Source organism: Silurus meridionalis, chromosome 2 (assembly GCF_014805685.1).
Source record: "Silurus meridionalis isolate SWU-2019-XX chromosome 2, ASM1480568v1, whole genome shotgun sequence".
NCBI lineage: Eukaryota > Metazoa > Chordata > Actinopteri > Siluriformes > Siluridae > Silurus > Silurus meridionalis.
Genome location: NC_060885.1, coordinates 22,908,058 through 22,931,446, shown reverse-complemented (window position 1 = coordinate 22,931,446; position 23,389 = coordinate 22,908,058). Strand labels below are relative to the sequence as shown.

The window sequence follows — 23,389 nt, the reverse complement described above, 5'->3', positions numbered from 1 at the left end:
GTCAGTGATTTTTGGATTTGTATATTCATATATATATAGTGGGCACAGCTATTGGTATGACCACAAAGATTCACTGTAACCAAATGTTGGTAGACACCTGATAATCACACCCATGTGCTTTTTGTATATCCTGTTGAATTATGTCACATCCTGTTGATTAACTCCCATCTTGCTGTTTGTTAGAATAACCTAAATTCTTTCTGAGGAGGCTTTTTATTAGACTTGGGAGTGTGGCTGTGGGGATTTAACCATTGAGCAGCAAAAACTGTAGTAAATTCAGGTGCAAATTTATACGAAAGGTGTTCATTGGGGTTGAGGTCAAGGATCCGTGCAGTCAATTCTTTTTTTTTTTACACCTGCTTTGCCAAACCATTGCCATGCTCTAACAGGTTTGGGCCAGTGAAGGGAAATTAAAATTATTATATATTATATATGTAGTGATCTGACTGATGCTTAGATGTAATGTCTGAATCCTTGTTGCTTTTAAATGTTACTATTTGTTCCCCAGTTTTACATTATTTTAAAGTTTTATCAATGACACTGTGATTATTTATTTATTATTATTGGGAATGCACACAGGGACTTTGATTATGCATTTGTAAAGTAAAAGACTGCTTTATGCTAACACTACTACAGACCCTACTGTTTGTGACCAAATCTAGACACTCACAAACCCACAAATCATCAGGAAATGTAGTTTGTAAATTTTGCTTATAGGCTTAACAGCTGTCTTTGTATTCATGGTAAATAAAATATGAGACAAATCTATTACAGGGCTTTTCATTTTAATGTACAGTAATCTGCCTTCATCATTTTGCATGCAGAAATGTTTATAAAATAGAATTATTGAAACAAATATCTTCTCTCTTCTATTATAAAATTAAACTTTGTTGCAAAATTGTAATTAACTGTTATTGTAATTGTTGCAACGACTCGCCACAGTATCTTACCGTAAAGTGGTATGTAGCTCCTCTCAAGGTTTCATCCTCATGCCATCTCAGGGAGTTTTTCCCTCCCATGGTCACCAGTGGCTCGCTTATTATGGGCAACTTTATTAGGAATTGTAAGGTGCACACTTAAAAGGACTAAACATCTACATTCTTTTATACAATGTTATAACCTCTTTATCTCTGTGAAGTTGTTTTGAGACTATGTCTATTACAAAAGCCCTAAACAAACAAAACTGAAAATGCTAGTGGTACAAATGAATTAAATTACAAAAAAACCTTTATTAAAACCAATCAAATTTTTATCAAACATATTTTCATACTGTGAGCACTGTTCCCATTATAACTTATTCATGGAAGTTCAAATAAAAAATATTATTATATATTTTTTTAACTTGATTGTAATCCTAGTGCTCATTTCTCCCACTCCAATGTCTGGAGGAGAGTAAAAAAGGAAAAACTTAAATTGCAAAACAACATTTAAAGAATACATAGAAAAACTACAATAATTGAAGGAATGGTGTGCAAGCACTGACTAGTTTGTTTCTGTGAATTACCATTACCCTCACATAGGCCACTATTGTGCTATATTGACATTCACACTTACTGTAAAATGATTAAGAACATGATGAATAACTGATTAACTTAATAATTGCAAATGACTTTATTTATAATTCTATTAAATAATTAGTACAATTGAAATGGATAAAGAAACAATCATACCAGTACATTTGGGCAACAAACACTCAAATATATTGTTATTTAAAACATATATAAATGAACGAAAGTCTGTGGACACATAAGCATAAGATTCGTATGTGATTTTAAATATCCTATTTTACATTTAGTCCTGATTTGCTGTTATAATAATCTCTGATCTTCTGGGAAGATGTTACACTAGATTTTGGAGTTTGCTTGTGGAGATTTGTGTTTATTCAGCTACAAGGGTGTTAGTAAAGTAAAGAGCCTGAAGAGCAGTCAACGTTCCACTTAATTCCCAAAGGTGTTCACTAGGGTCAATGCTCAATAGCAGGCCACTTAAGTTTCAAGATGGAGATTCATGGACATCCTATACAATTGTGTGCCTCCAACTTCGTGGTAACAATTTAAGTAAAGAACCACATATGGCTGTAAAAATCTATGTCTGGTGTAACAAACACTTATGTGTAACAAAATCCATATGGTGTTTGGTGTATGATGAGTGAAAAGTTGTTGATTGAAGAAAACACGGTAGTTAGAATACATGATTTAACATGTTTTCCATTGTACTAACAGTAAAATCAATACTGCTGAATTTCAAATGAAAATTTACAGCAAACTTTTACTGCGGGGTGTTCATAGTTCTGCATTAATGGTTAAACATTCTTGACTGTTGTCTAGGCCCACACACAATAAGCTCTGTGCTGTAATTATAGTGATTTCCTGTTGCTATTAGGACCATGCAGCTTTTCATTTGTTAAGTGAAAGTGCAGTGTGCTAATCTCACAATGGAGAACGGCTATTATTTAAAGCCCTGAAAAAAAATTGGTCCAAAATTGCAGTTTCCAATGCCAAATCAAGTTTTGTGCTTGTTCAAGATTTTTTTTTTTCTACCTGTTACCTTTTCTTTATCTATTAAAAAAATTTCTCAGAATGGGTCTACTTAGAAAATGTGTTCCTTTTTTTTCTGAAGTACTGAGGTTGTTTTTCATCGGGGAAATGGAGTGTATAGTACATACACACACGGAGGCACACACAGAGTTCATGTAATCCATCAAAATCACAATCTGCCACACACTACGCCCCAGCTTGTTGGGTCTGGGTGGTTTATCTGGGAATCGAGTATTTTCTGTTGTAGTGCAGGGACGCCAGTATCTCTACATTTCTAATTGGAGGCAGGAAATGTTTATTCACGTTTGATCGGGTGGGCCGTTGCTGTGTCTCTGGGAACACTTTAAACAAACTATTTCAGCATCCTGTTTAAATTCGCTTTCAGAGAAAGAGAGAGAGAGAGAGAGAGAGAGCGAGGGGGTTGGGGACATAGTGGGGCAAACTGCTGCACTCTTATGTAAGATCGGGCTCTCACTTAAAGTTCTGTGACCCCAGTGTCGTGTTGTGCTTTCCTCCAACACACCTGACTCACCTCATGATGGATTTTGTAATTAGATGATGAGCAGGATGACGAGAATCTAACAGCGGTGGGTCTGTGGGTTTCGAGAATCTAGATTTGTTGTCTCTGCTTGGAAGAAATTGGAAAAGTGGCACAGATTGCTTTATCAACACTGCTCATGAAAGGGGACGGGGGGACAAATGCCACAGTTGCTTCACACCTCACAGCTCAAGGGTCCTAGGTTTGATTCTCATTCTTAGTTAATGCATGTGTGGAGTTCAGCATATTCTCCTCATGCTTATGAGTGTTTCCTCCAGGTTTTCTTGTTTCCTATAACTGTCTAAATGCATCCAGTCAGCCACAGTGACAGTAGGCACAGTATGTTACATTGTCCCTTGGTGTGAATGAGTGTGTGAATGGTTTACTGTAATAGGCTAGAGACCCATCTTGCACTCAGTTTGCTCCAGGTTAGGTGATTAAGCAAGAGAAATTAAAACTGAAGATGAGAGAATTTTATTTTTTTTCTAAGTACTCTTGCTTGTCACTAGTTTACATTATAAAACTATTTACATGTTAACGATATAAATGTTTTTAAATCAGAGAAAAATCTCTAATAGTTACTATTTATACTATAAAAGTGTGTGGACAAATGTCCATAAGATTTGTATGTCCTCTTTATCCATCAAATTTTAATAACCTTCACTCTACTGGGAAGGTGTTCCAATAGAGTTTAGAGCTTGCTTGTGGAGATTTTTGTGCTCGTTCAACCACAAGGGTGTTAGTAAAGTCAGGTACTAATGTAGGTGAGGTGAGGAGGCCTAGTGTGCAGTCAGTGTTTACATTCATCCCGAAGGTGTTCAACAGGGTTGAGGTTAGATCTCTATAGCAGGAAATCTTCCACTTGAGCCCATGTAAACCATATCTTAATAGAGCTGGCTTTGTGCACAGCGGCATTGTCAAGCTGGAAAAGGTTTTGGTTTTTCAAGGAAAATTGTGTGCCTTCTACTTTTTGGTAACAGTTTGGAGAAGAATAACATATGGTTGGAAAGGTCTGGTGTCCCAATACAGCTGTCCATATAGTGTATATACATACATCCATAAATCTATTGTGAAACAATTCTTATGCTTTTAACTAATTATGGCTTAATTAATTATACTGAATTATTTTGGGCCATTTTACTGAACCATTTGCTTATATACCTAATTGGTAAAACTTAGGTATAAATTATTGGAAGTAAATACTGTAAAAAAGGCTGTTTTTTTAATAGAAAACAAGAATAAATGTTGCGAAGTGGAAATGGATCAGCATGAAGTGGATCAGTTGCAGAATAGCTGAACCTCTGTGCCAAAAGTTCACATCTGTCGAGCTTTATCTTGATTACACAGCAGGAGATCATCTAAGTGTATTATGAAATGCCAAGCTAATCTAAAGCTAAGCTTTTTTTCACCACACTTGATCCATATTATATTGAAGGACAGTTTGTAATGCTGTAAGTCGTAAAGATGGCAAAAGATTGGATACTGCCATCTGTTCAACTACTTCTTGTTATTATATACTGATGTTTAAGCATATTTCCTTACATAACAGTTTTTCAGTTTTTGGGAAATACAGAGTAATTTTGCAACTACTTTGTAGTCTTTGATCTGTAGGGGAGCTTTTTTTCCTTTTCAGCCCACACTTTTTTGTGCAATTATATTACTTGCTGTATATGGTACGATTATTATACTACCTTTTCCTGTGCCTCCACAGGATCGTTTGTTCTTCGTGATGGAGTATGTGAATGGAGGGGATCTAATGTTCCAAATCCAGCGTTCACGTAAATTCGACGAAGCACGCTCTCGTTTTTATGCCGCCGAGGTTACCTCTGCTCTCATGTTTCTCCATCGGAACGGGGTCATTTACAGGTAACGTATCACATACTGTTAGCGTCATTCATACATTCTTGTGCCGTACATTTACATGATAGAAAAAAACGCCCTAATCTTAATAAAAGGGTCATTTTTAATATATCTAATTTATAAAATGTAGCTTTTTATATTGAATATCATGCAGACTTACCTAGCTGGGTCCGGTGGCTTTCAGGTCACATGATCAGGTTGAAGTTTGTATTCAGTGGCCATTTAGCCTGGTAATAGGAGTGTTTTTGGCCTTGTTTACCTCATATTGTTTACTTGGAGGAGCCCTGTCTGTCGGATGATTTATTCCTTCTAGGACAGTTTGTTTATCTGCCGGTTTGTGTGCCATTAAGCAAACAAACAGGCTGTGCTTAGGGACATGGGGTTGAAATTCCTTTGGTCAATTTTTTTCCATCTTCTTATTCAAGTTAAATTCATGTTGTATGTGTCTTTATAACATAACTATTCATATCTGTAAAATGTTCTATATAGCATACTACATTATAGTTTCCAAATGTTAGAGTTCCCAAATGCATCTTCTTTATATTTCAAAATTCTTGTATGTTTATTGTCTCTAAATAACACCAGACTTTGGACACAGGAATGAGTGTTTAAAAAGTGTTTAACCACTGGCCAGCATCCAATTAAGTGTAAAGTAGATGACTATTGCCTTAATAACTTTAGTTCGGGTATGTATATAATCAAGTGCACCAAATGGCTTCAAACAGTCATTTACAAGTTTAAGCTCATCAGTGTACTGTGTTCATCGGTGGATCCCACATTACTTATTAGTCCGTTAGGTCTATTAGTTACCCTATAAGGCACATGCAGCTCTAAAGCTACTGAATGACCTGAGTAACCTCAGCGCTTTCCCACCCAGCTATTCTCTGCCTGCTCTTAACCCCAATTTTAGGCCCTGAACAGGAAGAATGTCATTTGGTACAGAATGTTGTATTGAATTAAAGGCAGCGCCTCACTTACTGTACTGAGTTTTCCTGGAAGCAGAATTGCAGACAGGAAAGAGTAACATGGTGGTCGTTATGAAACCATGCAACTTAAGATGAAGTGGTCAGAACGTGTTAATATATGTAAGTGCTGCTATTTTCGGTAACACTCAAATAATTTGGAACAATTTAAAATATTTGCATAATTGCACCAATTTACTTGAGCTGTAAACTTCTGTAACTGGTTCTAAAAGAATTGATTCTTCTGGGTGCCTTATTTACTTTCAAAGAAGGCAAAGATGCAGATACGGGACAGTTGTGTAATGTATAAGGAATGTTTGTAGTATTTAATACTAAACTGTATAAAATTCATGGTGAAAATTCGATAGGTCAAACTTGGAAGCTCTTCTGATTCTTATTTTCTTGGGTGCAGGCGCAATCTTTAAATTATTTTTTCCACTCAGAGTAGGATATGTTCAAACAAAGTCCCTAAAAGTCTAGTATACTTAGTTATAGTTTCTTTTTACTTGTTAAGTAAGAAAAAAAACAAAGAATGTCATCTGGTACAGAATGTTCTGTTGAATTAAAGGCAGCACCTGTACTGTGTACGCTATACTGTACCTTCTTCACTTAAACGCTAACCAACTGCACCAGCCTTAACGATTTGACCTGTAACAAGTTAGAATTTCATTCATCTTGCCTTTACACTAGAAATATTTGACATGTTGTAGAAATACACTCTTAATTGGATTATTACGATCCATTGCAGTCCGCAATGTACATTTAATTCTAAATTTGGTATTGTGTATTGTTATCTAATCAAATATGTACAGTGAATGACTGTTCCTTAGAATTGCCTTGTAGAAGAACTCTACAATAAAACCCCTATGGCTAAAACATCATGGTATAGTACTTTAATCATTAAAAACTACTAAATCATTAAAAACTATAGTAACCCAATATTTGTTTGTGATTATTACGTATTATTTTATTAATGAGTGGATAAATATTGGTCATTGGGCCTAATATTTCAATCATTAACTAAATTTGTGTGCGAACAGTTGCCTGAGACAGGCTTCGGTCAGGTTTACAAACTTTTCAGTGATTATTTTTTTTATACTCACATGTACAGTATGTTGATGAATATCAATCACCCATACAGTAAAACACTTGCTCCAGACACAGCTCATTTACATAGCGAGCCCCTTAAATCTCCATAAAAGGTAAAAGTGCACAGAGCTCGAAACACAAAATTCCTATTAACCGAATTTTCTCAGGGGCAGAAATAGATGGTATTTTGACTCACGTTTATGCCAATAACAATAATATTAAGCAGTGTAACAAGACATGAATTGGGCTTCCATCTACAGACAGATTAGAGAAGAAGTGAATAAGAGGTGAATTAAGTGAGACAAAATGGCATGGGGAAAAAAAAAATCTGCACACCAATTACATTACACAAGGAAACTGCTATTTGAAAATTGTTTTACTACCATTTTGAGATCAACACATCCTCCTTTTATACGGAAGGATTTATCTCATACCCTCAGTTGTTCTTAATCAAATTACAACAACCAGGCATACATTTCTGGCCACCGATCAGGCATGAGTTTACAACCACCTGCCTAATATTGTGTTGGTCCTCCTTTAGCTGCCAAAACAACCCAGACCTATCAAGCATTAACAGTATTAACTTCATACCACACAGGCCATGTGGATCAATGAGCATTGGCCGCCCATGACCCTGTCGCAGGTTCACTACTGTTCCTTACTTTTGATAGATAGACCAGGAACAGCTCTGACCCACTCGTCTAGCCATCACAATTTGGCCCACGTCAAAATCGTTCAAATCCTTAAGCCTGCCTATTTTTCCTGCTTCTAACACATCAGCTTTAAAGGCAAAATGTTCACTTGCTGCCCAATATTTCCCACAAACAGGTGCCATGATGAAGAGAAAATCAGTGTTCTTCACTTTACAGGTCATAATGTTATAATGTCTATAATGTTATAATGGTATGCCTGGTCAATGTACATTCTTAAATGTCTTTAAATATGTAGTATTTTGGCTTGTTTTCTTGACTTATATTCAGTAACGGCATACAAAATGTGAAACAACATAGAAGGTTTATGAAATTTGTGTCTATAATTGAAGTACAGAGATTTTAGCTTGATGCTACTATTAGTCACGTGTGTTCTGTAATTTGTAATGGATAAGCATGTTTGCTAAATGCGGTAAATGTAAATAAATATTAAATACTAAATTACTATTTACACTTCACAGCATAATCCATATATAACAGGCAGTAATCCATGCAAATTATATGATTTGAAGCTGGTCAGGAGTAGAAGTGGGGGATGAACATTATTTTCCCAGGTTGGACCAAAAGCAGATATCTGACTTTATTTTTTTCAGAATAGTGGTAAATGTAATTATACATTAGTTACACTACGATTCTTCGGGGTAAATTAGCCAAATTATGGTTTGGATATTTGTGCTGGTTAATAAAGTAAAAAAATTTCTATTTTTTGTAAGTAAATAATCTATCAAGCACATAAACGTTACAATTTGCACGTAAAAAGTTACTATTATAGCAAAGGTTAACGTTTATAAACAACATATTCTGCCTTGATTTCATTTTAGAATTTGCTATTTGGACAACATCCATATGGCTAAAGGGACACACCTCATGACCTTAATACCTTTTGTTTACCAAGGGTCATTTATAGTGTTTGTTTGACCATTAAGTGGAAACTGGACAGGATGCGATACAACCAGTATGAATGGCTCATTGTGCCTTATGAGAATAAACACACACACACACACACACACACACACACACACACACACACACACATACACACACATACACATACCTACACAAACCTGTTTGCTGTAAAATGGTTTACTATGGTTAATTCACTTTTTGTGGGAACACAAATACCCTGTATAACCTTCTCAAGCTGAACTTCAGGGCAATGTATACTGGGAAATGAGTCAATTTCAGGGCTTTTGATCAGCATTCATTTTCTTAGTCGGTAAAGGGAAAAAAAACTCACCACTTACTGGGAATACAGATTTGGCTTTCTCCCTACAGACTTTCCAATCTTTGGGAAAGATTAAGACAGTGTTAATTTCCCCAATGCTCATCCTTATGGATGAGCTGCAGATAGAGAAAGCACCAGTCAGGACACCAGGGGTGTAAAGTATTTGAGGAAATGTACTTTGTTACTGTACATAAGTAATTTTTTGGCTATTTTTTCTTGTTGCACTGAGTATCATAGATATAAGCAACTTTTACTCTCTACTGAACATACCTTAATGATTCGATAGATGTACCTTTTACTCCACTATATTTTAATGGACAATAGCCATTACCTATTACAGCTTTATCTTCTTCTTCTTTCTGCTTCTCCCATTAGGGGTCGCCACAGCGGATCATACGTCTCCACACACCCCTGTCCTCTACATCTGCCTCTTTCAACCCAACTACCTGCATGTCTTCCCTCACCACATCCATAAACCTCCTCCTTGGCCTTCCTCTTTTCCTCCTTCCTGTTGATTCCGATTTACCCCATGTCCCTCCTCTTCACATTTCCAAACCATCTCAATCTCACCTCTCTCAAGTTTTCTCCAAAACATTCTACATGCGCTGTCCCTCTAATAAACTCATTTTTAATCCTGTCCATCCTCATCAATCCCAACAAAAGTCTCAACATCTTCAGCTCTGCTACCTCGTGCCACCTCCTGTCTTTTAGTCAATGCATTGTCTCTAAACCATACAACATCACAGGTCTCACCTTCTATCACAAATCACTCCCGCCATTCTTCTCCACCCACTCCACTCTGCCTGCACTCTTTTCTTCACTTCTTTAACACACTCTTCATTACTTTGCACTGTTGATCCCAGGTACTTAAACTCCTTCACCTTCTCCACCTCTTCTCCCTGCAACCGCACCACTCCACTGCCCTCCCTCTCATTCACACACATATACTCTGTCTTACTCCTATTGCAGCTTTATCTGCAATTGCTTATTTATTCTTTAGAAGAGGCGATATACATTGCATTTAAGGTACTTGATGCGATTTATCTATTTGAAGCTACTCCACATGAAGGCGAATTAACGTCTTGCCAAATGCCAGGTGTTTCACATTAGGACATGGAGCTTTGTTTTACTTTGGCATTTTGAAAAGTCTGTGGTGTTGATTTCGTTTAATGCAGTGTTTAGGTGTACAATTTAATTTGTATTTTAGAAAATAAAACCTCATAAATCAACTGTTTTTGCCTTTTCACTAACTTGTGTCTTGGTGCTGAGGACTAGTGCATCTATGAGCCTACGTTCAATATGAGTCAAATACTCAAGTACTGTTCAAATCAGATACTCTAAGACTTTTACTCAAGTCATATCGAAATCGGTGGCCTTAAACTTGTAATGGAGTCAGTTTTGCAGTAAGGAATCTATTCTATTACTCAAGTGTGATTTTCAAGTACCTTTTACACCTCTGCAGGACACCATAATAACCCTAGGCATGTTGCCCTGAAAGCATAGTAGAGCACCATTTACCTGGCAGGGTGTGCTGTTTTAGAGAGACATGCCTAAACTCGCCTATCTAAAGATTGGCAGTGGCCTGGGTGCCAGTGTATTCAGAGTATTTCAAGCAAGAGAGAGAACAAGAAAGAGAAAGGGCAGGCAAGGCCATGGGCACAGCTTTTCTTTTGATCCCATCCTTTCCTATCCAGTGAATCATCTTTCATGGTATTATGACTTGCAAGACTTGCTCTTAGAAGGACAGTCTGCAAACACCTGTCTTTGAGTTGACATTGTTTTGACACAGTTGCAAACATGCTTATTGAGATATACGTTTTTGTATTTTTTTTTTTTTGTTGTTGGAAAAAAGTAAAAAAAAAAAAAAAAGAATTGAGAAAAAGATCAGAATTCTCTTTTTTTGTAATTCATACAATGTTTGAACTGATTATTTTTTGTATAGTAATTAAGTAGTATGGTTGTCTCCTTTTAATAATACTTTTTTTATGTGACTACCATGTCTATATCAGCACCTGAATCCTCAAAATCTATTTTGCATTTTCCATGGCAGACTGTGAACTACACAAACTACAAACCCATATCAAATGACTAGTACCAAGCAGCATATCATTATTCGAAATCTCCAGACACCTGTTCACAATTACACACACTCTCTTACATAACCAAGGCTCTCACAACATTTTTCTGAAGTTTTGCTCAAGCAGTGTGTCACTGATTTTTCAAACTGATGTTGCATTCGCATGCATTCTGTTCTAGCTTGGAGTTTGTTTTTTGCTAAGTTTTTGTTTATGTCTATTTCAGCCAATTTGTTTGTCTTATCAAACTAAGCCTGAGTGTCTTTTTACGGGTAGGGGCACATGGTTATCATCCATAAATCTTCTTATAAGTCTCTATAAGTCTCTATGACAGATTGTCTAATAAATGCTTACTTCCCATGTAGATTTCAACAAGGGCTCAGAATTTACATACAGGCCATGAATATACAGTGGAACCTCGGAGCTCACGAGGGTTAGGGACCAAGACCGGTCGCGAGTTCCGAATTTTTGATACGCCCCTTCCAACCCAGTAAAAACCCAAAGAACACTATACGAAATCGATTTAAATGAGTAAATAACACTATTTCACTTCATAACACTTAATTATTAGACTATTTTAACAATACTTTATGTAAATTAACAGCAATTACAATGCTTAATTAAAAAAAAATAAAGTACAGGTACAGTAAAGTATGCAGTAGAGAAGTACAGAAAATACAGTATAATACAGTACAGTATTTTATAGTTTAAATGAATAATACATAATAAAAGTTTTAAAGCATTTTTTAGACAATTTTAATGAGATAAACCTTGATTAGAAATGTTAAAACTAGCATTTTGAGCAGCTCGCAGTTGCTCATGAGCCGATCTGAATGAGAGTCGCCGGTCGGAATGAAAGTCGCGAGCATGCGAGGTAGTTGGCGCTGAGGCCGCGAGCTCTGAGGTTTCACTGTACCAACAATAAACCTGTAAGGGATCATCCATAACTAGGTGTGCATTACACTATTTTAATGCTTGTTATGGATGTGATACGGAGGCAAATAAGCACTTGATGCATTTATTTTACAGTTACTTATAGGCAACACATTCATTTAGGTTACCTGTAAAGTGCCTGAGCTAAAAAATATTGAGTATTCAGACAGACTATGGTATAATATGCCAAGTCATATGTTTTTGTGGCTTGCTATGAGCAACAAGCCTGTAAAAGTAGGCAAATATGATTCTGAAAGCTTTTGTTAATGTTCACGTCATATATTAAATGAGGAAAAACTTTACAGTAGGGACCCAACAAACCAACGCCAAAGAACTAGCTCTGAGGAAAGCCGACTGTGGCGGATTCGATATGCTGCATCTTATAGATATTACTGCTCATATTGTTCCTAACATTACTTTTATTATGACTGATAACTTCAAAATATTTTTTTTATGTTGTAATCCATGTAATTAGACAGATTTATATGTAATGTGCCATATATTGTTTTTATAGGCATCAATACACACATACAAGCCTTCCCAATGATATTTCATCTTGTAATTAGCTAAATTATTCAGTATATCTTTATTAATTAAATCGCTGAATGGTACGTTATGGTGAAATGTGTTATAAGATTGTTTAATGAACTAGTTTTATAAACCACAATCTCTGATCACTCTGCAAGTGTTACAATACAGTATTTTAGTAAGTGTCTGGAAAAAAGGAAGGAGAAAGAAAGCTTCTACTGAGGTCTTAAAGAACGGACTGAATTCAGCTGTGTTAAATGTTACTGTATGTAATGGGAATATACCCTTTAAGATTATTATGGAACACTGAAAATTATTTCTCTCTCTCTCTTTTTCTTTCATTCTCTCGTTCATGTCTGTTTTTCCTGCTCTTTTCTGCCAATAGATTTAATTTACAGAATTTTCTCTGTTCTCTCACTTTCTTTCTTTCTTTTTTTTTTAAATCAGCACATTTGTTTCTTGCCTATATTTAATTCTACAACAATTGACTTATGTCTTCAACACAAACAAATTTCAAAGTGTAATAATTCAAAAATTCATATATTCCATGTTATTGAACCTGAAATCATTAGACACAAGCAAGAAAAAGAAACCAAAAGACAAACCTTTCTCACCGATGCACATTATGCAACGTAAAAAGAAAGATTTCTGTGTGACGTATGTCTGACAGCACTGCTAATCGATGAATAAAAGCTGTTTCGCAATAAGAAAATTGTGTGATGTGGCCTGGAGGGATTGGAGTGGATTGATGCAAAGAAAAGGGGAAAGTTTAAATGAAAATGAAAATGAAAGCATAGGTGAGTTCAAAGGTACAGCCACATGGCAGTAAAACCTAAATGGCTTTAGTAGTGTAAAGCAGTGTGGCAACCTGTCCATTTTATATGTGCGAGCTTTATTGTCTTAAACACAATCAATCCTTTAACATATTAATTTCCTTATAATCCGAGCTACCAGTATCTGTCACTTTTAGTGTATTTTTAGTCTAAACAAGATGTAACATCTGTAAGCACACTCATGCACAAACATACACTTAAACCCACAGGGTTTTTTTTAGTAGATTTTGTTTGTGAAAACACCTTCGACAAAATGCGGTCTGATGTTGACATTCTTCTTGCAATGAACCATCAAACTTCAGCCCAGCGAGTTTCATCCCTCCTCTTTTTTTCTTTCATCAGAGGCACCTTATCACCTCTGCCACGATCTCCGCCCACTCCTTCCACCCCTCCATCCCCAATCCTGCCTCGGTCATCAAGTTCATACACAAACACACTCACACACGTGCACGCACATATGCAGACACACATGAACATGCACGCAGACACGTCGTTCCATATCACTTCATGCTGCTCCATCTTTTAAATCTTTTACTTTTAATCTGTTGTTCTTTTCTCTTCGGCAGAATTAATTTAAAAACTCACACATACACTGCATTCATCATAAAGGGATTTCACTAATAGAAATATACTTGCAATTAATGAATGATTTAGTTAATTAGAAGATTAAATATCATTAGGAAGGCTTGTATATATGTATTGATGCCTATAAATACAATATATGGCACACTACATACGGCACTACAAGTCAGTTTAGTTTAAGCTGCTAATTACATAGATTACAACATAAAAACAATTTTAAAATCATCAGTCATAATAAAAGTAATGACAGGAACAATATTATATATATATATTATAGATTATAGATATCATAGGACCATAGGATTTGTCTGTGCTTTTTAAACATGCCTTTTTACATTTAATTCCTATTTGAAGTTATAATAAGATCCACTCTTCTGGGAAAATGTACCACTAAATTTTGAAGAGTGCTTGTGTAGATTTGTGCTCAATCAGCTACATGGATGTTAGTAAAGTCAGTTACTGATATAGGTGATGCAGAGGCCTGTTGTGCAGTCAGTGTACCAATTCATCCCAAAGGTGTTCATTAGGGTTAAGGTCAGAGCTCTTCACAATCCAGAGCAGACTACTCAAGATCTTCCACTCCATCCCATGTAAAGCATATCTTGAGGAAGCTCACTTTGTGTCCAATGGCATTGTCATGCTGGAACAGCGTTGGGTTTTGTTGTTCAATTGAAATCGATATGTAATGCTACCACCTCCTATTTTGTGCCTCCAACTATGTGGTAACAGTTTGGGTAGAACCACATATAGCTGGAAAAGTCTGGTGTCACAGTACTTTTGTTCATATAGTGTGTGTTGTGTGTTAATTATGGTTCAGTTTCCATATTTGATTTGAATAAACCTTTTAACAAAAAAGTGTTTCTTGTTATGTACTAATTAATCTGTAGACAGTAACCAAACAGTCTACATATTGCACAAGACCCAGATATTTGGGAGTATGAAGCACAGGAACATTTTGCTTCTGTGTAACATCTGACTGTGCGTTCTTGCTTTCTTTGTGCATACAGAGACCTCAAACTGGATAACATCCTGTTGGATGCTGAGGGCCACTGCAAACTTGCCGATTTTGGCATGTGCAAGGAGGGCATTCTGGATGGCATCACCACCACCACATTCTGCGGTACACCCGACTACATCGCACCTGAGGTAGAACATTCCAGGAATTTCCGCTTAGTTTTGAATAAGATTTCGGCTAATTTGACTTTTTAAGGGAAGGGCTTGCAAAACTCTTTTTAATGAATTTAATGTCATGTAATATGCAGTAACCTTTATGATACTGTATATATGAAATAAAGGAAGAAGATTAATCTTATGTTACAAGACAAAAATTATTTAACTATAAACGGAAAAAGAAAATTCATATATATTTAATGTAATATAATTGATCACCTTGTTGCATTTTTTTAAATTCTCGATTGAAAGAAATGCTGTTAAAAAAAATATATATAGATGAATATAATTATTTTACTTACCTTAATGTCCACCAGCCGGAGCACTACTTTTGCGTTTTTATGCCATGGTAAGAAATTAGCAAACACTACCATCACAACACAAAAATCAAAAAACACTGTACAAATACTATAAGGAATACGTTTTCTCACAATGATGACTTTGCGCAAAAAAAAGAGGTATTGCTCTCGGTCCCACAATACATGCCTGCCAGGTGTTTTCTTCTTCTCCCTCTGTTTTCGGCGTTCTGAGTCAAATCTGAATAGCACCCGCGGATTTTGAAAGTTTTCTTGAATATATTTCGATTTCTTTTCAGATTTTTTATTTTGGGTTTAAGGTTAAAGGTTAAAGGAGGAAGAGACCCTACCTATTCGACCCTACCAAAATCAGGCTTTCGTAGGTTGAGGGCTAACTCTCTCTCTCTCTCTCTCTCTCTCTCTCTCTCTCTCTCTCTATATATATATATATATATATATATATAGTGACAATTACTAGTACCAGTAAAATATTTCAAGTGGTCGTCCTATGACAGCATGTGACATCTTACATAATATGCCTATGGCACTGTAATATCGGTCTTATGATACAAGTAATGTGATACAGAAATAATATTTATCACTGGAATGTTTCAATGAAATCTTTGTGCTACAGCCATTAAATAATTATAACTTCCTTCCTCCTGACTTTTCAGGTTTATTTTCACTTTTTTGGTCTGACACGTTTTTTTTTTTTTCTGTCTTTCACACACAGATCCTGCAGGAGCTGGAGTACGGCCCATCAGTGGACTGGTGGGCCCTGGGTGTGCTCATGTACGAGATGATGGCAGGCCAGCCACCATTTGAAGCTGATAATGAGGATGACCTGTTTGAGTCCATCCTCCATGATGACGTGCTGTATCCAGTGTGGCTGAGCAAAGAGGCAGTTAGCATCCTTAAGGCGGTGAGCTATGAATGCTGCTGTCGTTAATGCTGTAAAACTTTACTTCCATTCCTTTTTTTGCTTTACCAATTGTTCAGTTCTTTATCGTCCGTATTGAGTTCTGTAATCCGACTGGTCAGATGGCAGTGATAAAATTTATATGACAGCAGCATGGCTCAGATAGGGCCACAGGGTCTTCGAGATATGCTCTTCAAATATGTTATTGTTTCTGTGGTATGTTGGATGGTTGACTTAATTAAATGTTTATAATAAACAGGTCAATTTTCTTTTTTGAATGTATACTCAGTAATATGGTGCTGAGACAATACATTACATTACATACATTACAGTAATGCAAGAAGTCTCAGTTGTCAGTGCCTGGGAATAAGCAATAAGTCCAAATGACTTTTCACTTTCTGGTTTCTTGGAACACAAGTTTTTTTTGGTCATTCTGCGTTTGGTTTTTTCACCATCATGAAATAGAGAAAGTAGAGTCATAATAGAGCAATGCAATAGAGATCATACACATTTAGACCATGTATTTTGGAATGCACTGTTATAGGAAAACAATGACCTTTAGGGTAGTAGCAGCCATCCCCTTACTGTCAGGTAATTTTTTTCTCCTGTGTATATAAATATATATATAAAACTTGCCATCATCTCGTACATGAGCACACCCAGGGCCCACCAGTCCACTGATGTGTATATATATATATATATATATATATATATATATATATATATATATATATATATATATATATGACTCTTTATATATTGTTCTCACAGGATCCCTTACCTATTTTTCCACTAAACCATTATTAGTTAATTGGGGATTAGTTTGGTGTTTACTTGAAGGAAAGTGAAGGTTAAAGAGAGAAAACGTGTAAGTGAGTGTGGGAGAGGGTTGGGTGATGTGACACTTGTGGGAAAACAACAGCATGTGTTTTCTCGGTGGGTTTCGCTTGTGTAATCTTTGAGAGCTGATTTTGGGAGGAAGACAGTTCAATGTAGCGTTGCCTGCTGGCAATGATCAGTGTGTGTGTGTGTGTGTGTGTGTGTGTGTGTGTGTGTGTGTGTGTGTGTGTGTGTGCGTGTGTGTGTGTGCGTGTGTGCGTGTGTGCGTGTGTGTGGCTGCCTGGGAGTTAATGCGTGACCTCTACTCGTCTCTCATATTTGTTTGTGTGTTACTGTATATGTGTGTGGGTGTATGTGTTTGTTTGTGGTTTTTTGTTTGCTTAATGTGTGTGTGTGTGTGTGTGTGTGTGTGTGTGTGTGTGTGTGTGTGTGTGTATGCCTTTGTCTATTGCTTTTTCCATTATATATCCTAGATTTCCTTTGGCCGTATCTATTGATGTGTGGGAATGGCCGAGTGTTTGTCTTGGACTCATCCACGTCACACTGTGATTTGTCTCCCTGGCACTTTTTGGTCCCATGACCCATGGTCTTCCTTTCTTAGGACAGCAGCACCAAATTTCTGAAAGTGTGACCTATATGTCAACGCAGAGTATGGCTCTTAAGAGTTACGCTACAGAAGTGGCCTATAGGGCAGATGCAGTATATCTCTGTTTTCCTGTGGATCCTGGTAGGGTCTCTTCCTCCTTTACTAACCTTTTCTCTTTTTTTTTTTTCTCATCTAGTTCATGACGAAGAGCCCCAATAAACGGCTTGGCTGTGTGGTGTCACAGGGCCTGGAGGAAGCCATTAAAGTGCATCCGTTCTTTAAAGAGATTGACTGGGCAATGCTGGAACAGAGGAAAATTAAGCCACCTTTCAAACCCCGAATTGTGAGTATCTTGGGTAGCTGTTACATTGTCCAGCTTGTGCACCATATAAAGGTGCTGGAGTTAAAATGCTTTAGAAAGCAAATTTGCATTCACAATGCTTATTAGGTCATAAATTCATAATGTGTTTGGTTTAAATTTATTTTATTAAATTAAATTTTTATCCCAACAGACCATCCAACAACCTAAATTCATTTTCACTTCAAAATATTAGATTAAAAACACACAAAAAAGGAATTTTATGGCAGATTGACCTTTTTTAAGAATGTATATAAAAGAATTTTGTTTGAAACATGACACTGGCTGCTCATAGAGTGTGAGGAATGCATGTTGGAGTGTGTGAAGTGGTCTTGTCTGCCAGCTCAACTTTCAATTCAGCTCGATTTGCACTTCAGTGCCCCAATGAACAGTGAGTCAAGAAAAGGTGGATTGCACTGTACAGATGAACGAAATAAAATATGCAACTACCACACAGAATGTATGAAAATCAAGGATCTGAACTACTTTTCCTCTATTTATTCCTGCTAGTGTGAGAATAGTGAAGGTTAATACAGTAAAGGTTGAGTGAAGGTGCCCTTTTCTTAACTTCTTTTGACATTTATCATGTATTTTCGAAAAAGCTGACATCACCATGTTATAGTGTTGCTCAGCATGCATCTAGCAGATACTCAGCTTGGTCTAAACCAAATAGGACAGAGATAAATACGATAAAGTGAACTTCAATGAAGTTTTTACTTAGGTACAGGTAATGTTTCTGGTCTAAAATTCCACCCAACTAAAAGATTTTAAAAAATCATTCAAATGTTACTTTTAAATTTAAGTAAAATTTACAGAGTTACTTTTTTTTAGCATTGTAGGACAAGGAGATATTAATCTTAAATACAGAGTTTTTAATCAAAGAAACACCTTTACAATTGAATGGTGCAATAACAAAATAAATGAGATATATAAAAGCACCACAGCCCCTGAGTCTAATGTGAGTTATGCACTTTCAGAGGAAAAATAAAATCTCCTGATACAATGTCATTTATAATAATGAAAAAAATCGCAAATGCAGATTCAGAATTCAGTGAGCGCACGCATTGAACAACTTTTGATTCAACAGTATTTAGCTTTTAGCTGGGTCTGCATCCCCGACATCTGTCTCGCCAGTCTTCATCTTTCTATCTTGTAAGATTAGCGCGTTTGTTCTCCGCCCATCAATCAATCAGTGCAGTGGTTTATGGGGCGCAGTTTTTTTTCTTCTTGCATTATTCTTATTTTTTCACTCAGTAACAGACATGATTTAAAATGTAGTTAAGTACTTTAAACAAAACATAGATGAAAGTAAAATTATTATTATTTTTTTTAAATACTTGAAAAAGTACACAAAAAACCCGCTTAATAACAGTAAAGCGAGGAAATGTTATTTGTTATTTTTTAAGTCTGAAAAATACATCGGTGTAGTCTTTTGCCAGTAATGCACTTCTATTGTAGACCTTGATTGTGTTAAAATGGCCATAGTACCAAAGAGGCTAAAAATACCCTATATTTCAAACTGTTTTAATGTTTTCCACAAAGAAGTGGACATGTTGCATAAAATTTTTATTTAGAGTGCTTTCCATAAAATCCATAAAATTCTATTGTTTGGCTAGACTCCCAGCTCTGATCTGGTGGTAAACTCTGACCTTTGAGTTTTATTTTTGCTCCACCCTACAGAAAACCAAGCGGGACGTCAATAACTTCGACCAAGACTTCACACGTGAAGAGCCTGTGCTTACTCCCGTAGACGATGCCATCATCAAACAGATCAATCAAGACGAGTTTAAAGGTTTCTCCTACTTTGGTGAGGAGTGCCTGTCCTAGGATTTAACAATTGAATCTCCTGCATTTTCTCCATCTGCTACAAAGTGGTGTTGTTCACCTTTATGAACTGAATGAAGACCATCTACAGTGTGGGTTTACATGTCTATATAAAAGCTGCTCATGCAGCTTTTTTTCTTGAGTTACAGATTCTATAGGATTTTTATTTTGAAGAACATAGAGTCTTTCAGCAAAAAAAGACAATGCAAGTCTATACAATTATACACACACACACATACACACACACACATACACACACTCATGTGCAAACACACAGTAATGGAAATGTATGCCTGAAACAGAAACCCTGTTCAGAGTCAACATTATAAAGAAGCTTAAGTACTTCACTCCAACAATGATTATAATAATAACTTTCATTATTATTATATTATCAGCTGGGCGGATTTATGGAGGAGTACCCTACAATTATTTGAAGCTTTAAAGGTTCACAAGCAGCTTGTCTTAGTTTCTTCTGGAATCAGTTGTTATTAGATATGTGGACGTAGTGTTAGACCTCAGATACCAGTTGAGAATCTGCACTAGCCTTGTATACAGTGGGGTCCAAAAGTATAGAATCCACATTAAAAGTTTGGGATTTTCTCCAACATTATTAATAAACCAGAAATAACCAGAATTTTAAATGTAAATGCAAATGTATAATGTTGATCATTTTATCTCAAGGTCAGATTTTCATCATGTCTAATCTCTTCGATTGAAGTGTGTGTGCAGGCTACACTCAGTGGATTCAACTTTTTGCCCAAGAATTATTATAATAGTTTAATACAACTAAACACCACTTTTGGACCCCATTGTTGATGGGGGAAAGGGTCTAACATGTCAACAATATTTAGCAAAAAAACATATTTCTACTGCAGCTATTCACATGACATGACCAACTTATTCCACAAATTAGTTAAACCTACCAGTGCTATACGGAATTAAATAAGCTAAACTGGTGTATGGTGTTAGGTTAGTATTTAGTAGAGCAGAGGCGCTGGCTACCAAATAATAAACATTCCTATATGAATCACTGGGGCCAATAATAGGGAAGGAATATATTTTGGCCAACCAATGCATCGGAGCTCCTTATAAGATTTGTGGCCAGGCAATCAGATCGTCAGAGCCTAAAAGTCATGGAAGTAGCGAAGTACACTCATCACAAAAAACACGGTGGATACTCACAGAAAACACAAAAAACATGATGCACCAGGTTTGGAGGAGTAAAAGACAAAAAATACCAAATGTACAGAGAGTTTAAGAAAGGAATGCATCACAGCATTGGGCTGATTCTTTTTTCTCATGGTTCCAACAAAAATGATTAAAGGGAAGATAAATGGAGCCATGTACTGGAAAGAATCTTTTGCCATTCACCAGGATATGTGACGATCCAAAAGATACTTTATAGGAGACTCGCAATGGCTCGGTCTTTCACCAGATTTAAACTTGATAGAAAAAAAATGTTTTGAAGAAATTGATGATAGAGTTTTCAGAGTTTAATGACTGTCTGTGGAGTAGAACGGGCCAAATCCCAGAGATCTTTCTTCATACAGAACTGCTTCTCCAGCTTTAAAGAAAAGGCTTCTCCTCCAGTTTTTAAATACATTTCAGTTTCCTGTTTCAAAGCTCAATCATTTTTTCTGTTTCGTTCCACTTTATTGCAGGCAAAATATCCTTTATTTCAAACTGTCTTAAAGCTTTGCACTGTAAGGGAGGAGAAGTGGACATTTTGCAAAAAATTGTTTTCAATCAGAGTGCTTTCCATAAAATCCATAAAATTCGAATGTTTTGACATGTCCAAGCTCTGACCTGGTGGACCAACAGAATCTAAATGATAAAAAGGATGATGAATGAATCTATATAGTGGGAAGAATCTTTCGCTATTCACAAGGAGACTCTTAATTGCCCGGCCCTTCACCAGATTTAAACCCAATAGAAATGTTTTGAAGGAAGGGTTTTCAAGGTTTAATGACTGTGTGAAGTAAAATGGACCAAATCCCACTTTATTGCACATGACTTTTTAAAAATTCTTAGCTTTGTTGTTTTATTCCATTAATACCCATGTGTCTAAATTTCCTGTGAATAGCTGCATTGGAAACAAGATTAATAAAACGTGTTGAATGCTTTTTCCAAATATTCAGTAGGTGTATATAATATACACGCACACTACATGCACTACATCAGAGCCAGTATACAGACTTCTGGTCCTGGTACTAATGGAATCAAGTGTTGGATCTGAGGCTGTACTTGACTTCATCTGCAATGTAGCGCCTTCCTTTCTCTATTTGATCACCAAAACCAAATGTAGGCAAACTACAATTAAAGGTGTAGCTTGTTTAGTTTGTGTTAAATTCAGGGGGATAAATCTGAAAGAATCCAGAAAAATCTGCCAGTGTATATTTGATTGGCTGGTAGGAGAATTTCTGAGCCTCCTTTCTGATCACCTTGTGGTTACTCTTAGAAGCTTTGACTTTGCCATTCAAAGTGTTTTTTTCGTTTGTGCGAGTGATCTTGAGAGGACAAGTGCCTCATGAGAGTATTGAGTGTATTAAATGTATTTATTTTTTTTATTATTATTACTGGGCTGTCTTATTGTTAGTTGAATAAATTTTCTTCATTGAACCAAGGCTCAGGATTGTGAATGAGAAATCAGTACCTGTTCATGTCCGTCTATAAAACATGTCCTGTATATAAAATCTAAGGCCTAAATAATGGCCTTACCTGTTGCATGGTCATAAAAACAACAATATAATTACTAGAATATGAGTATGAGTAAGTTACTGTCCATGTGCAATAAACTGTTTATGGGTGTCTCATCTGCAAATGGCAATTAGAGTTTTCTCTTCTTTCCTCCCCCTCTTTTTCTCTGTACTTTCTTTCCATTTCAGATAAATAGGTGATATCCTAATTATTCTTTTTGGAGTCTTTTTTTAGCTGACCAGTGCAAAAGGCACTTTTTTGTGCTAGTTCAAGGGAACCAAGACCAACATCAGTGTATTTGCTCATTTACATGGGTGTAAGACAACTTTGCACTCAGCTGCTATACTTTGGTGATAAATGAATGCATCTGTTATAAGATGGGTTTAGTGGAGCAGTTGGATGTGTGACATAAATCTTGTGACAGTGATATTTTTAAACGTGCATTGGTTGAAAATTGCTTTTTTCTCAGCAAAGTTTAAACAAAAGCTTAGAAACAGTAAGATTTGTCTTTTTAAAAACTTTTTTTTTTACTATGCATTGAATAAGTTAACCTGACTTTAGTCTAAGCATAATTCATTACCATCTATTACCCACATACAACTCAAATAAGAACAAATTAGCTATTTATTTGGTAGCTGTAAAAATTGGACAGTTTGGCAAAGTTTCACCAGAAACAAAAATATACTGTATTATATAGTGAAACAAAACAATTTTCTTTTTAAACATAAAACCAGTCGTTCTTTCCCAAATCCAATTGTACTGCTTCCATAGAGATGAGGAATCATGGCTAATAAAAACCATATTTCTGTCAGCCAGTCTAGTAATTC

General features: G+C 36.1%; 1 protein-coding gene across 2 annotated transcripts in view; it reads left to right on the top strand.

Annotated features, from left to right (window-relative positions):
• The window catches only part of prkceb (protein kinase C, epsilon b), a 90,299-nt gene extending 67,613 nt beyond the window's left edge, over window positions 1–22,686 (top strand). For both annotated transcript variants that reach the window (XM_046870940.1, XM_046870933.1), the window contains exons 11-15: window positions 4,787–4,941; window positions 14,880–15,018; window positions 16,072–16,260; window positions 17,880–18,026; window positions 19,722–22,686. In XM_046870940.1, coding sequence (XP_046726896.1) covers window positions 4,787–4,941; window positions 14,880–15,018; window positions 16,072–16,260; window positions 17,880–18,026; window positions 19,722–19,868 — 777 coding nt within the window. In that variant the 3' untranslated portion in view covers window positions 19,869–22,686. The remainder of the gene's footprint in view (window positions 1–4,786; window positions 4,942–14,879; window positions 15,019–16,071; window positions 16,261–17,879; window positions 18,027–19,721) is intronic.
• Window positions 22,687–23,389: the final 703 nt, after the last annotated feature.